Genomic DNA, 16659 nt, shown 5'->3' on the forward strand with positions numbered 1-16659 from the left:
AGGGGACCGCTCAGGGAGTTTGTGTGTTTGCTCAGACTCGTGAAAAATTAGAGTGAACATTACATAGCATTTTAACTTTTGGTTGTTGCTTATGAACGAGGTGACTTAAATCGACAGGCGGTTGACTTGGTGATGGGTCAGTGGCAGGAGGGGAGGTGGTGCTGCTGACTGTCACTGTGGGCTCAGGATCTTCAGATGAGTCCAATTTCATTACTTTGTCAACAGTCTAGATACTACCGAGGGCAGTTTTTCTTTGTAGTGTCACTGCATGTTTAGTGTTGTTGGTATCAGTACATAGGGGCTCTACTTTCCCTTTATGTACTGATTTATTTGCTCGGCTTTTATGTGATTGCAAATGTTCAGCCACACTTGTCAGGAGTGCTCTGTGCAGCATTTTCTTGAGTTACTGCACTGTGCCTGTTGGTACCTCTGGGGCGTGACATGGGACCTAAACGATGCTGCCTTTCGCTTTCATCACTCATTACTTTTTTTTTAGATGTTTGAGTATTGCTTCATCAGTGACTGAAGAGTCCGCTAGTAACGGTTTGAGTTCTTTGCGAATGTCACTGTGTTTGCGTCCTAGGCCCTGGTACACAGTGTGGAGAAACACGTCTTGAACAGTACTTGTAGCTGACAGTAATGTCAGAAGTCAATTAAAAATGATTGTGTTATATTTTTTTTAAATTATCAAGATGTGTCAAAACATTGCTGTCTTTAATACCTTTTACCTTTTGTGAGTCACGTGAGCGCATGTTTTGCCCCGGAAGTTAAACAGAGAGAAAAATAGTGTAAAGAGACAATCGAGCGAAATGCAGGAAAGAACAGAGTTAAAAATATGCTACTAAAATATCCACTGGTGATAATGGCGAACACGGTAAACATTTTGTTTTTGTATTTATTTTAGAAACTGCTATATGTATCTAAGAAAATTTTCCTTGATCTGTTTTTTAGTTTTCATGGTGTTGAAAGTGTGAAAAAAAATTAAATATTGACACACATGAACATCAATATGGAGCGTGAAATCCTTTTTTATGAAGAAAACCAGGGTAGCTACAGTACTAGCATTGTATTTTACATCGGTAACAATGTTTTGAGGCAAGCAGAATCTTTTGCTTTAGGCCTATGACTTGATAAATGAACTGCTGGGGTGTCTCATTGTCATTTTGCTTTGCTTGGAAAATCTCAATGTTGTTCTGTTCACCAAGATGGGAATGCAAAAAGTCTTTTAATTCATCTACAGTCAGTTGATTTTTATTCATCAACATGTCCTTGAAATTACCTGGTTTAATGGCTCTCAAGACAGCTACAAACTATTTCAGCATCACTAAACTGTTCTTTGAACCTTTCTTCAATCTGGCAACAAATGTTATATAACTGAACTGATGTCTGACCTCCCTGGATTTTGAACTCTCTCTGATGCAGCTAAGTGAGATCTGAGTGACACAACTGTGACTTCGACTGAGGTTTTACAGGTGACTGACTGGGCAACGGAATCGCATCCGAAGGCATGTACTGTGCTACCGTTGCCTTAGCTCCTCATAACTATTAAGCAACTCCTGTATCTCTGTGTCATTTAAAGTCATATGTTGGGACACAGTTTTCTCATTTTGAGAGTGATTTTGGAATTGTACAATGTCATTGCTTTGTGTGTTTGGGGATTGAGCATATGAACCATTCATAACTACACTGGTGAACAAACCACAACTTTGTATGATTTGATCAGTGACATCTTTGAACTGTAGTAGATGTGACAACCCCTGTTCCTCAGATTCTAGTAAAGCTTTGCTGCACATAACATCACTGATGTAGTGAAAACAACTCTCCTCATCCCATGATATAAGACTTGACTCACCCACTCCAGACACGGTCCCCAGTGACTTGGCAAGCTGAAACAATTCATTCGCTGAGAGGGTGAGCAGGCTTCTCCTGATGCCCCACACCAAGGCTTTCCTTTCACCTTCTACCATGGCCGTCTCCATTTTCCTTTCACCTGGTCCACACTGGTGTTGGCCCTTTTGGTACACCGCAGCTGTACTGTTTACTCAGCACCACAGGTGCAGTAGTGTTGAGTTTTCATCAGTAGGCAGCAGCTGGCAACATCTGGACTTGTCCCTCTGGTCACTCCTGGGCTCATGAGGATTGACCAGTACTCTCCCTGTACGGGCCACCAAGAAACTGTAGCAGGTATTGGGCCAGTACAACCAAAACGTTACTTGTCATGACATCACCTTTATATTATCCGTTTTAATATCAAACCCCTTTTCTCAAAATAATGTCTATGTAACGATCCGCACTATTCCGCTCCATGTGTTGTCTCCTGCCCTGTTTCTTCCCTTCCCCACCTGCCGGAGCTGGAGCTGGGCTGAGCTCCTGGCTCCTCCCGTGCGTACCTGCAGCTCATCAGCACAATCATCTCCACCTGCCGTGGATAAGAGGAGCCAGGACCAGACACTCGGTGCCAGATCGTCCACGTGTTCACGTGAATATCTAGCTTGTCTTGTATTTTGCATTTTGCTCCTGGTATCCTGCTCATTGGACTTTTTCATGCTACCCTTTAGATCCTGTCTTCTGGACCCTCCCGGCTCTGCTCCAACCCTGCTCCCCAGTCCTGGTACAGTCTTGTCTCGTTTTGTTCACTGCACTCTACGTCTCTGGACCCCGCTCCGCACCCTGCTCCTTCTTATGGCTCTTGTCGTCCTGTCCCTGTTCCTGCACCCCACGTTCCCGGATCCCGGCTCGCACCCTGCTCCCCGCCCCGGCGCTGCCCGCACCGTCGGCTCTGCCACGCCGTCTGCTCCGTCCCTGGGTCCAGGCCTGCACCTCGCCCCCTGTCCCCCGCCAGATCAACCCACTTTATGGTACATTTATTCACAACCTGTAAATAAACACCCGGGCACTGCATCTCTTGGTCCAATTAGCCTGCATTATGACAATCTAACTAATTGTAACATTTGCATATACACAGTCAAAATGTGGCAAAGGATCAATTTACAAAACAAAGTGGAGCCAGCTGAGAAATGTCAAGGTCTAGGCTAAACGCTAGCGCGGGAGTTAGCATAAAGAGGCAATCATAGATCTAAATAAAATGTACCAAATGTTTAGTTTAGACTAGCAAATATTACAACAAATGTTATATTGTTATGAGTCAGTTTTATGCTTGGTGGGACATTCCGTGTTGTCGTTACTTTCTGCTCCTGCCGTTAACAGGAAGAAGAAGCCAGCGCTTTTCCAAACCGTCTCTCTGTGTGTGCTGCCCTCAAGTGGTGAAAATCAGAATTACAAGTGTTCGTTTCTCAAAATAAAACCACCACTAATAATACTCATTTACAGAATTACATTAAATAAAACCTATGTGACCACACATTGTGGGCATCAAACGTAGTTTTTGCACAAGGATTATAATATCGACTTATTGTTCAATACATACAATCTACAATATTTTTCCCATAGTACAAAAAAGTACCTACAATAACTTTTTGTTTGCATTAGGGGGAAATTATGTTTCTGTACAACAATGAGATTTGAGCTGTAGAAGGTTTAATTATGACTCATTTCAGATACAAGCTAATTTCTTTTATATATTTGTAGTAGGTTTTGTTTTTTAACAATATTGTACATTTAGAATACTTTTTGGGGAATAATTCTGCTTTTGGGTTTGGTTTCAATATTGTTTATTGTCTATATTTACTTCAGCGATGTATCGCATTTCAAAATGTGTTATTGTGACAGATTTAGCTTTTGCCCTTGTGGTGCTCAGTCTTTGGAAAATGTTGAGGAATTTCTTCTGCACTTATTTGAAGTTTTCAAATCCATTTCATTGTTATCATATTTTGATCAGTGATATTGAGTGACAGTTATAGAAAGATGGAGGCACTTTAAAATCCTGACTGGTATGCAGATACAGAAATCAAAGAGATGAGGCCGAAGCTGCACAAGGAGCTCAACAGTGACCCTCATTGACTTTCTGAAAAAATGTATATTAAAAGTTTGAAGCTATGTGGTAACTAAGACCACTAGACCTATAATTTTATTTAAAATCTGTTTCTGAAGCTTTATAAACCACAAACTTTCGCAGGATCTTACATTTTAAACTTTTTGGACTTAAAACAACCATGTTATGGATATTAGTTAGCACATAGCTGTGAGCCCCCGCGACGCCTTTGAACCATTAATATTTGAATTTTTCAAACCTCTATGAGAAGAATGAATGAAAATTTACTTCCAGAACCTGAGCAGGTTGTTACTGTTGAGCTTCACTATCCAAGTGCTTTTTAGGTGACCTTATTCCACCCCGCCAACTTTGCCGTAAATGCTACTAAACCACACTTCCTTTGTGGTGGCACTTCCGGTTAAGCAGGAATCCTATCTATTTCAATGGAGAATTTGGAAAAAGTTTTGCCACTAAAATCTGGTATAAAGTAGGTTGATTTGTGTAAAATGGTCAGTGTCTTGTGACCAACAATGCTCCAATTCTTAAAACAGCTTTGCAGTCAGTGTAGAACTGATTTCCTGTCAAGATCTGCAGCCTCGTGCAAAATAATACAACCCGAATGACAATGGCAGCGCCCACGGCAACTTCCGGCATAAGGTCAACAGGTTAGTAGGCTTACAATGACATAAGAGATGCCGATTAAACACTAGTCTCCCTGAATGGCATTTACAGTCTGTAGAGATGTGGTTTGTTGCCTGCCCCACCCTCAGTTCCATCAGTCGAATTGGGAATTTTGGTTTTTCGCTTCAGTATCAAATGTGTTGAGCTGTTGAACACCCTGTTATTTTTCTGTCTGACTCCTGCTCCTCCCTCTGGGACATGTCCACTTCACTGCTCCGTGACCTTTGTGTCGTAAAAGGAGAATGTCAGACATCCACATCACGTTTTTTGTCTGGTATTTTTCTCATCTGATTAAACAAAAGTTATATTTGTAACTGCACATTATTCTACCGTTCTCCACTGAACATTTTCTTTGCAACACCTCTAATCTTAAGGTATGAAATACATTTTTCCTGTCGGAGTCTATTCCTCTCTTAATAAATCTGCTCTCTGGGACCTGTATAGTGGACAGTGGGTCAAACTCAGCAATATTTTCTGCTTTAATGTACAGAGCGTAGCAGAGATTGGCTCCTGTTGGTGACTCAGCAGGCATCCATCATCCTCAGAGCTACACACATGAATTACTGAGAAATAAATTTGCCAAAATACTGTATTTTCTCTTGAATCTAGGCCTCAGCATCAGTTTGTAAGTCTTTGGTGTTCGGCTCTATATATAGCCACAAAGAAATGCTATTGAGGCTGGAAATTTTTCAATACAGGACCAACCTTGTATAAAACGGCATTAGATGTGACTTTTGTCTGTAGGTTATTTTTTTTTAAAAATTCCATACAAGAAATCCAAAAATTATGAAACGGGTCATTTATATTAATGATTGGGTCATACTTCTCACTGCCACACCAAAAATCTGCACAGGATTACTTTTACTTGCATCCTGTCTCTCATAAAAACACTACTGAGAGAATGTTATGATGTCATCTGAAACCCACAGTCACTGCTCTATCTTGGGTATTGTTAATTTAACCTTGCACAGGAAGATGGATGCTTGTGATTTGTGCAGAACTCGATTCAGAGAGCTACACATATCATTTATTGTTCATTATAAAATGTGATGAATCTCTTAATCAAAGCTTTTTATAGCATATAGGCTTGTAAACAAGGCCTCCTGCCGTTTACATAAAGGTCATCCTGCTGATATATTGATCTGACTTTACATTGATATCAAACCTGTGGCTTTTTTTTCTGTGCGTGGGGCTTCTGATCGTAGGAGGTTGAGAGCCTGTTTTTGAGGCGGTGATGTGTGAGGTGCAAAGGGACAGTCCTGATGAGATGGGATGTGGCAGGAGAAGAAAGGAAGAGACAGACACAGCCCCAGAGCAAAGTACCAGTCTGAGTTCAGCTGCACTGGGGAATGCAGGAGCAGCACTCGGCGCATACTGAGCTAAAGACCTCATCCTCACTGTCAATTACACACTAATCATTCTACAAAGTTTAGACGCCTTTGAAGAGAGAGTTTCAATCTGACCTTTGAGTTTAAATGCATTTCATGTTCCTTTTTAATGTAAATCACTCTTGTTTCGCCTCCAGTGGCATAAAAGTGCTCAATGATTTATTTGTTATTCTATAGGCAGCTAGATTTACCGTGATACTAAAATGAAAACTTGATTTGGATACAAAGGAAATGTTTCTTCTATTATAACCATGAAGGTGTTTAATAGTCCTGATACAAAGACCACCTTGTTCAAATCGAGTTTCAATATTATAGCTTTAATAAGGCAAGGTATACTTTACTGATCCCTTGTGAAATTCACTCTCTGCATTTGACCCATCCTTCAACCAGTGCCGCTGAGGCTGCCTGTCAGGACCTGTGAGCCTCTGCCATACAACGCTCAGGAATCTTAGGTCGTCTTGGTCAGGACTACCTTAGCTGGAGGATTTTATTTTATGTTTTGGTTTAATATTGATTAGTGTGGGAATTGTTTTTTGAAAAGCCTGTTCACAACATATCAAAGGTGAAATTTGTGGGTTTAAGAATAAATATTTTTAGGATGTATTATAAGTAATATTATCATCTATATTTATGTAACATGCATTGAAGTGTTAATGTGGCTTGATAATAAGATTCATCATCTTTAACAGTCCTGTTTACTGTTTGTTATCAGAAAAACACATTTGCCCCAGCCTGTGTATGTATAACCAGGCTGCAGATTGTATTACGTAAAAAGAACTTGAAAGAAGAGTTAAAATTGGGATGAGTTGGCCTAATAGTCCAAAATGTCATATTTACCACTAATTTACCAAACCAGTTTTATGTGTAAGTATATTTAAAAGTCCTATATTGACTCTCGTGAGCTTTAAACCATGTTAGAATGTTGTTACCTCCTCAAAAATAAACCTGGAGTTGTGTTTTGTTTCATTCACACATGTTTGAGTATGATCCTGCTTTACTGGGCTGTCTACATCTCCAAAGCTCAAAATGCTCTGTTTCACCTTATGATGTCATGAAGCAGTAGTATTTTCTGTTTGAGAGAAGAATACAGCCTAAATATGCAGGATGTGTGTGTTAAACATGTGTGAATGAAACAAAACACAACTCCAGATACATTTTTGATGAGGAAACAACATTATAACATGGATCAGAAAATAGCGTAATATGGGCGTTTAATAACTAAGCACTGGTTACTGATACCACTATGGAATTTGTTTACCCGTATTTGTCTCTCACCGCTGATGTTTTGGGATGAGATTGCCCTGTCAACATGAAACTAATACTTAACTCTGTGGTTTCCAGTTTTGGAGACTGAGGATTTTTGTTCGAAGCCACTAACTGCATAAACCGGTACTGGCTTTTCATGGAAAGTCCTGCACATACTAGTTAAACCACAAGCCTATAGATTGGGGGTACTTATCTTCGTCTTTGTTCTGAAGCATTAGACACTGTGGAAACAATGCCACACGCCGTTTAACTGACCACGAGGGCTGGGAAAATACAGTGAGGCTAGTCTTAACTTGACCACACACAGTGACGCACTTTCACGATTAAAGAGCAACCTTCTTTAGAATTTACATCATAATGAGCTTGTTTCCTCTATTTTCCTGTCTGTGGTCACAGTCTTTACATGGAACCGACAAGATACCACGTGTTTGTGAAGACGCACCTTAGCCCCTCAAGTCATCAAGCAGGCGTTTCCCAGAATACTTTTCCCCAGTGTGGTTAGAGCCAGTGATATCCCGCTGGCAGCTGTCTTGTCATGTGTGATGTCATGACAGGCCAGTGCTCCGAGGGCCATCCTTCCCGCTGTTTCTACACAGAATAGTAATAGGATCATAGCATTTATCAAGACACGGCGGTTTCTCAGATCCCACAATGGCTCCCCGCTGCGCTTTGTCACTGTATCGTCTCACAACCTGCTAATCTTGTACATTTCATAACTCGGTCAAAGAATCCAGCTACAACATTCGCTCACCCATCACCTCCACGATAAGTAACAATTATGCGCTGCCAGGAAATAGCAGGTTTATAAATAACATTACGCTGTGTTATTTTCCCCATCTCTGCCTGTTTGCCTATAAACACAGAGATATGAGGCAGGAGAGGAGCACACCTACGTCACAGCTTTGAGCGGTAATGAGATGGTGACTCATCCCATTCACTTAGGCTGCCTCTGCTCTGCTCGTCTGCTGCGGCTCAGAGGACACACTGTACCGGACTGTAAACTACTGGGTCACTTTGACACGCTCACCTCTTTTACTGTATGTTTTAATATGCACGTACACCAGGCAGAGCTATGCACACACTTCATTCCCACATAACGATACTCGAATCGCATAGAAGTAAATCCAAGTAATAAACTGAGACAATGGTAACGAAGTTTTATACACACGCCTGCACCTGTTTTTAATGTTTTGGACCGATATACTTATTTATTTAGTTTGTTTTTTTGTTTGTATTTTTTCAGTATTTTGGAAAGGGAGTCTAAGTGCTCTTATTGGATCTCCCTGTATAAACAAAGATAAATAAATAAATAAATAGTAGAAAACCTGAAAATGACTATGTACATTTTCTGATGAAGAGTATGCCACCTGCTTCTCACCATGAAGATGCAATTGCCTTACCTACAATGTTCCGCAAGTATCGTATTTAGGTGATTTTATTGCACAAACATTGCACAACACCTTGAGAAACACTGTTATTGCGAGTGGGGTCACCTCTCCACAGATCTGACCTCTGACTTGGCCTCATAATGTCGACTGCTTGTATCCATGGAGAAAGACCGGAGAGAGGATACTGTGGGATTTGCCAGAAAAAGCAATAGCATCTCTATGGAGACAAGCAGGTGGCGGACTCTACACTAGAAAAGTTACCTAGTGCCTCTTTAAATATGACATAAGATTTAAAAAGGCTGGGAAATATATGGTCTGAATAACACAGAGACCCTTTCCACGCACACAGATGTGGAACGCTTCCAGCCAATGTGATGTAAATGAATTAATTTGAGCTCCCTGCAGTTGTTTTCAGCTGTCTGTACCTGTTAAAAGCCCTTCAGACTAATGCAGGAATTAGTCGACAGCCGCTTGTGTGAGAATGTGGTGTTCTGGAAAGAGAGGAGGAAAATCTGTCACACATCTATACACTTCCATAATGGACATATTAAACTGTTTTATAGACCAACTCCCTCCTGCAGCACAAAGCACTAAGCGATTTAAGGCTTTTACAACATATATTTAACTAAACTTTTATTGAAGTCCAGTAAAATACCTCCAAAAATATACTGCCTTGTGAGAGTCCATGAGAATACATTACAACAAAAGACCCTGCTACAACAATAGAGAAAGCATATAGAAATATATATATATATATATAAAGTCCACAAATAATTAAGGTATATAAAAACAATATTATTTAGTGAATCCCCAACACACTTTAATTTTAAGGTAAGGTTGTATTTGTGAATAAACTTCATTTGGGCTGGACGCTCTGGCCTTCGCTTTGTGGGTCCCCCTGCACAAACACATAAAGGTCATATATTGTATACAGACATATACTATACTGTATGTACATTTCCAGCTGTCTTACCAGGACTGAGTAAGCCCCCGATCGATCAATCTTCCCTCTACTTGGTGGTTCATTCTTCACTTGTCTCCGCGCTCTGATAACCTAAAATCAGAGAGGGGCAGAGGAGCAAAAATAATTTAATAAGTAAGAGTAATATAACTTCAAATTCATATTATTCAAACAGAAGTATAAAGTAGTGACCCAAATAAGAGTAAAAAGGAACTGAGTAAATGTCTGCATGTCAAATCTGATTTATAACTTGAAGGATGTTAAATAATGCACAAACAATGCTAGTATTTTCAAAGCATGGACCACAAAAATGAGAAAAACAAAATCATATCTGAAGGATCGGTGGAATAAATGTTGTTAGCATAAAGCTATTTTCACTTTACTTTCAGATTTACTCACAATGGGAAAAGTAACTAAAATGTTTACTCAAGTAAATGTACTGTTACTGTGAAATATAGTAATAAAATGTTGCCTGGAAACTACTCAAAGAATTACAAATACTAAAGTAAGGCCTACGCATGTCTGCCTAAAATCCCCACAAGATTAAAACGTAAAATCAGCACAGACAAGACGACTTTTCCAAGAATACCAGGCGCCTGCCCTTATAACTACTGCTGCTGCTGGCACATCCGTCCGCGTCGCCCCTGTTGATCCTGCTCCTGCCCGTTTCCATGGAGACTCACCTGTAGGGGGGTGGACTTGTCGTGGGTGAGGAGCGAGTAGGAGCCGACGCGGGATTTGCGCTTGGTCTTTTTCTTATTCGCAGCTTGGACCAAGTGTCGTCTGGACCTGTCAGCCTAAGGGAGAGAACACAACATCAAGTTATGGTTGATCTTATAGCTTTTATGCATGGAGCATTTCTTCATTTTTTAAAGCTTTTATCCATCTGGGGTTTTCACAGTAAATCAGAGTTTATACATGCTGTGGGATTACATTTATTTGGCATTTAAGTCAGATGCCCTGCCCGATCAAATCCCTTACTTATTGGAGAAGTACAAGTATAATTCTTTCTTTGTGTAGACTTTCTTTGTACTTCCCTGCCATTATATAGGTGGATAATTGCCTCAAATTAGCCCATAAGGTATGAAAGTGTGTCATCTATTTTTACCTTCCCTGTGATTATACACATATCACATGAAGAAGTGAAAGTATTCAAATATCCATTTAAATATATACTTTTAGAGTAAAGAGTAAAAGTATTTCACACAGATTTTGTTAAAGTGTTAAATGTAGTGATATTGATTTTAAAAATGCTACATATTTTGGTCAACAGTAGCAATACAAATAAATTTCAACATTTTTCTTCTGATTTTGTGCATTTATTTTTGTTTGCTCTAAGCCGAAGCTTGAACTCGAAAACTTCACTCAGGCTCTTACCACGAACATGGTCAAGATAACCTCTCAAATCATCTGAAAAGTACTTCTTACTTTAAAGTTCAGTTCAAAAATATAGTGGAGAAGAAAGTACAGTGCTCTCAAATGTAGTGAAGTAAAAGCAAAAAGTATCCACTGTAAAATGTACTTAAGTAAAGTACAGATATGTAAAGATTTTATTTAAGTACAGTATTTTACTACTTGTACTTTGTTACCGCTGCTTGGAAGGTGAACAAAATGAACATTAAATCTCATTATGTAATAAACACAGTACATAGATTTATCATATTTTCAGCTACATCTATACTGTTGAATGCTACTTTGTGTGAGCTCTCTGCTTGGATAAGACGTGTGGATCAGGAAAGACATAACTTAATATGACTTAATATGCCAGTCACAACACTTTAGGCAGCAAAGAGAAAGAAAATTGTGCAATACTGGATTTTCAAAAGCTATTCACTGCTTTATTGTGTCGTCCTTGATAAAATAATACCATTGTGAATCACATCGTCCACACAGAATGACTTTTACAATGTGACACCAGCACAGTTCCCACTCTCCCACCTCTCTGGCTTTTTACCCTCTGGCTCAGTTTTGTGGTAGTACGGTGACTAAGAGTGTGGTGTACCTGGATGAGGGTGTTTGGGAAGCCTTTGACGGACACAGCCCCGGGCAGGCTGGACTGACTCACGTGGGTGGGACCCCTCCGCTCCAACTGCCGCTTAGCTCTGAAGAAAGCCTGCAGGATGAGACACACATAACCATAACCACAAGGGAAAAGAGTAGAGAAGACACAAGACACAGAAAGTAGTTTTAAAAGTAGTTAACCAATAGACCAGATCAAACTTATTAAGTTGTGTTCATAGGAGATTATCACATTGAAGAATCGCAGTGGTTTAAAACTGAGCTAGAGGGCAGGTCACAAATCAATGGTAGAATTTAACTTTTAACTGTAAAAATGCAGATTTTATGGCTTGGTTTTTGGTTAATATCTCTGTAATAACTCTGTCTATGAACATGAAACAAAACTATCACAAAGTCAGGTGTTTCTCAGTCAGCATGATTTTTTTTTTTTACAATAGTTTCAGAAAGTGGTGTCATTTTACAACTCCAAAGACGTGCTTGTTGTCAGCTCCACTGCTCTCTGCCCTCCATTAGGAACCTCTATGTATGTACCTCCAGATCAATACCACAATTCATCCTACATTATACCAGATCTAAACCAACACGATTGCATAGTTTGAGAAGCATGAAGCTACAGTTGTGCTTGTTCCATTGAAAAATTATGAAATACCATATGGCTTCTTCAGTTTCCAGCGTTTTGTATTGATCCGAACATAAACGAGCCAATGGTATCGACCGCTCCTTTTCCTAACAGATGAAGTGACACTTTGAGAAACAACAGCCTTCACTTTGCTGATTAGCCTTCACGGCCAATTTATAACGAGACCTGTGGGGTTTAATATTTCATCATGGACTATAGAATAGAAAGATTGTTTTCAAAATTGGATGATAAATTGCAATTTCTTCCACTTTTCCACAAAAAATCTGTCTATGCAATCATTTGAAACAAAGAACTTCACCAGTGATTGCTGTTTACTTACTTCGAAATAACGCTTTTTACTTTGAAAGGACCATGAAAGCTATTATATTACAAGTGTTTTTAGTGAAATTTATCAAGCTTCTGTCCTCAACTCTCAAAATAACAACTTACTCACAACCCCATCATATTATTATTTCCATTTGTAATGTCCAAATGCTGCATTGGCCTGGATTGACATAATTGTTTTTGGTGTTATGTAAGTGCACCTAGACAAAGAGAAACACAGCTTTTCCCAAAGCTTACAATTCCCCTCAGCTGTTTGCCTCTGTATTTAAGCATAGAGCAATTTTCACAGATTTCCATGACACACCACCAAAGTCATCAGGAAGGATTGAGAGAGATTGGGTTAATCCTGTGGAGGAGAAGAGTAAATAGTGACACATACCAGGCCATTGGTCAGTGGTTGACCCATCTGCTGCATGTGGTCTTCAGACTGAGAAAGGGAAAAGAACGTGGAGAACTTTACAATATTACAATAGCATAGATTATTAAAGCACGCCTGACGTACTTTAATCAATAAGTTGTTTACGTTCAAAGGCAAGATTAGGAACTTTTAAGATGAAGACATGTTGTTAGCCACAATATTGATCTAAAACAGCTTCAAGGTCCTATATTACACAAAATTGACTCTTGTGAGCTTCAAGCAGTGTTATAAAGCTGTTACCTCATCAAAAACATACATGGAGTTGTGTTTTGTTTCATTCACACATGTTTGAGTAACTCTTTATTATTAGTTTGTTCACATCTCTGAAGCTCAAAATGCTCTGTTCCACCTTGTGATGTCATGAAGTGGTAGTTTCCAAGTTAACAGCTCCTTTTACCTTTAATTCAGTAGAGACGGGAAATTCCAGGGCTGGAATTATCCACATAATTCTAGTGAAGGTGTGTGTAGTTTAGAAACACGGTGAAGCACTTCCTGTATTACCACGTGACATCACAAGGTGGAACAGAGTGTTTTCAGTTTGAGAGAAGAAGAAGGGTTTGTGTGTTAAACATGTGTGAATGAAACAAAACACAACTCCAGGTCTGTTTGTGATGAGAAAACATCATTATAACATAGATCAGAAAATAGCGTAACAGAAATGGGTTCAATGACTTCCTGTTCAAGACTAGAGAATTGATAGACCTCACTTGTAATTTCTTTTTAGCAGAAATTTTCTGAGCACTCAAGCCTCAAATGAGGGACAATACAGAGTTACGCAAACATGTATGACTCAATCAATCATCATTTAAAGGGCTTATATTACGCCATTTTCTGATCTATGTTATAATATTGTTTCCTCATCACAGACCTGGAGATGTGTTTTGTTTCATTCACACGTTTAACACACAAAGCCTGCACATTTAGGCCAAGTTCTTCTCTCCAACAGTAAAAGGTCTGTTCCACCTTGTGATGTCATGTGGTAATACAGGAAGTGCTTCATTGTGTTTTTAAACTCCACACACCTTCACTAGAATCATTTGAATATTTTCAGCTTTGGAATTTCCCGTCTCTACTGAACTAAAGGTAAAAGGTCGCTGTTAACTTGAAAACTACCACTTCATGAGATCACACGGTGGAACAGAGCATTTTGAGCTTTGGAGATGCAGACAGCTTAATAATGCAGGATTAATGAAACAAAACCCAACTACAGCTAAGTTTCTGAGGAGGTAACAACATTATAACATGACTTAAAACTCACAAGAGACAGTTTTGCGTAATATAGGACCTTTAATTGTAACAGCTAATCTTTGACATTGTCTTTACTCAGTACTTCCATTTATTTAGGCTTGGGACTAGTAGAGTAAGCTGTTTGACTCTATACTGCAGGCATATGTTTTATGTGAATTCAATCAGAAGTAAAGCCTTTGGGGACATTTGTAATTATGGCAAGATAATATGTTGTTTACATGTACAGACAAGCACATCTGTTTAGCTGTCAGCGCCTGCTACGTCAAACATCTAAGTACAAGTCCCTCCTTTGAAAAACTCCAGCTGTTTTCTCCTCATAAAACTTTACTTTAATGAGCGCACATGTTTAGGGTATAAAACACTTCTTCATCTAATCCAATTTATTCTGCTGCCAGTAGACGTTCTTTGGGATTCCCATAAATTGCCCATTTAATGCTTTCAAATTCAATATAAACGACATTGACCTTGATGGGAACGCAAGTAAAAATGAAGCCCTTTGAAAGTCTTCTGCATATTAGTTAGTCCAGGCCACATTTGAAGCTTATAATTGGCCTGTGCTGTAATTACTTTACAAATAACGGCTGGAGAAATGCACATCTGTGGCACAAACTTCATCGGGTCCAGAAATTCAGAGTATTTTGTCGTCTTTCAAAGTGCGGTTTAAAAATTATCCCTCTCAAGTCTTGCAGCTGTTGAAACCGTCATCCGCATTGGTTTGATTACATTGGACACAACATAAGGACTGTCCAGAGAAAAAATGTCCACCGCAAAGTTTAAAGTGCAACAGCCGGCAGCCACATGAAACGCCAAAACAGGAGCTGAAGCAGTTTGTTCCATACAGGCTATATTTTAGGCCATTATGGCTGTAAAAATCATTACAATGAGACTTTTGTTTTTTTACACAAATTATATGTCTGTCTGGGGCGCTAGGTTAAGTAAACGACTGGACTGTCCAAAATAGTGCACCTCGAAGTCTGCACATAAAACTGTGTAAATGTGGTTGCCTCAACAAAAAAATATCGCTGTTATGTAAGACAGAGACATATTTACACATAGAGAACTAAATGCTGTATGTGTAAATATGTCATATTTACACATAGATTTGTCCATATGAATGAAGGCTGTTCAAGGCTGTTCTAAATGCTCTAAAACTCCTTTAGTAAAAAGTGAACCCAAGTGTTACATGAACAAGTAAAACTGTCTGTCTGACAACATAAAGTTGTCAAATAAATCCTTTAACTATAGTCCTACAACAACCTTACCTTTACTAAACACACGTAACAGCCGCACACCTTGCCATAGCTTTGATCCTCAGCCTCTTATCCTTTAAAAAGCAGGCTCCTCTTACCTGTGAGTCTGCGGGCTGACAGGGCGCTCCCTGCTCCGCTCCGGGACACTGCAGAGCCTGTGCCAGCACACTGGCCTGGAGGCAGAGCGCACACAGCCACAGAGTGAGAGCCATGATGAGGCAGGACTCCGAATGCTCCGCGCGCACTCAGCTCCTGGCTTTATACTCTCGCCTCGTCCTAATGGAGAACAGATGCAGAGCAGAGCTATGCCAGCTTCACACAGACAAACAGCCCACCACAGTCCTGTGCTCTGGGCCAACAGCGGCCTGCGCTCCCCACAAACATGTCAGACATGCTGAGGCCTCCCCCTGCCTAAGACCACCACCCCAACCCGAGCAGCGAGGAGCCATTTTCCACTTATGTTTGCACTCTCCATCCTCCTGTGAGTGAGGAAAGAGCACACGGCGCCGCCAGTTACACATGAAATATAAGAGGTTTTGTTCTTGTAATGTCCTGAAGAAATGCCGCATTATGACGTGAAGTAGTTCTGCGTTCGGAGAAATAACGATCTTTCAATGTGTCTGACATGGCTCGTGTACAGTAGGACTGTTATTTGCTGTACTCTAATGACACTACTTTAAAACCTATGAGGCACAAAAATCCAGCTGCGTTAATTCAGTTGCTATTAAGCTAATCCTGTGGTCAAGTGTAATGGGATAAGTACATGCCTCTTGTCTCCTTTCCCTTAAACTGGCACTGTCTGGTTTACATTATCTGGTGGGCATGTGGAAGGATGTTAGCATACCTGTGCAGTTTATATAGCCTTTGTATGCCCATAAAGCATGCATCCCTGTTGAGGAAAGTAGTCCATGAATAGTCTGCTGTCTGAGGTGTGCTGAGGATGGAAAGTGTGAGTGGGACTGCCTCGGGCTCAGTCACCTCCAGTTGCCTGAACATAGACGGAAACATGTGCAGCAGGAGGAATTTAATTAGACTTTATATCTGCTCCAATACAAGCGCGTGTAGCTCAGTGTATCAGGCAAGGATGTCTCTCTCATAAATGTGAAGATTCTGAGTCACAGTGTGAGCCAGGGGAATATGCTACA

The 16659-nt window shown here is 40.1% G+C and overlaps 1 protein-coding gene across 1 annotated transcript; it reads right to left on the reverse strand.

Moving 5' to 3' along the window:
• Positions 1-9270: 9270 nt before the first annotated feature.
• si:dkey-12l12.1 (uncharacterized) lies at positions 9271-15763 on the reverse strand. The gene is made up of 6 exons (XM_033985578.2): positions 15613-15763; positions 12978-13025; positions 11618-11728; positions 10299-10412; positions 9628-9708; positions 9271-9552 (listed from the first exon to the last, which is right to left on the reverse strand). Exons 1-6 carry the CDS (start codon positions 15724-15726, stop codon positions 9511-9513), a joined length of 510 nt encoding a protein of 169 aa, XP_033841469.1. The 5' UTR covers positions 15727-15763; the 3' UTR covers positions 9271-9510.
• Positions 15764-16659: the final 896 nt, after the last annotated feature.

Source organism: Periophthalmus magnuspinnatus, chromosome 20, assembly GCF_009829125.3.
Source record: "Periophthalmus magnuspinnatus isolate fPerMag1 chromosome 20, fPerMag1.2.pri, whole genome shotgun sequence".
Classification (NCBI taxonomy): domain Eukaryota; kingdom Metazoa; phylum Chordata; class Actinopteri; order Gobiiformes; family Gobiidae; genus Periophthalmus; species Periophthalmus magnuspinnatus.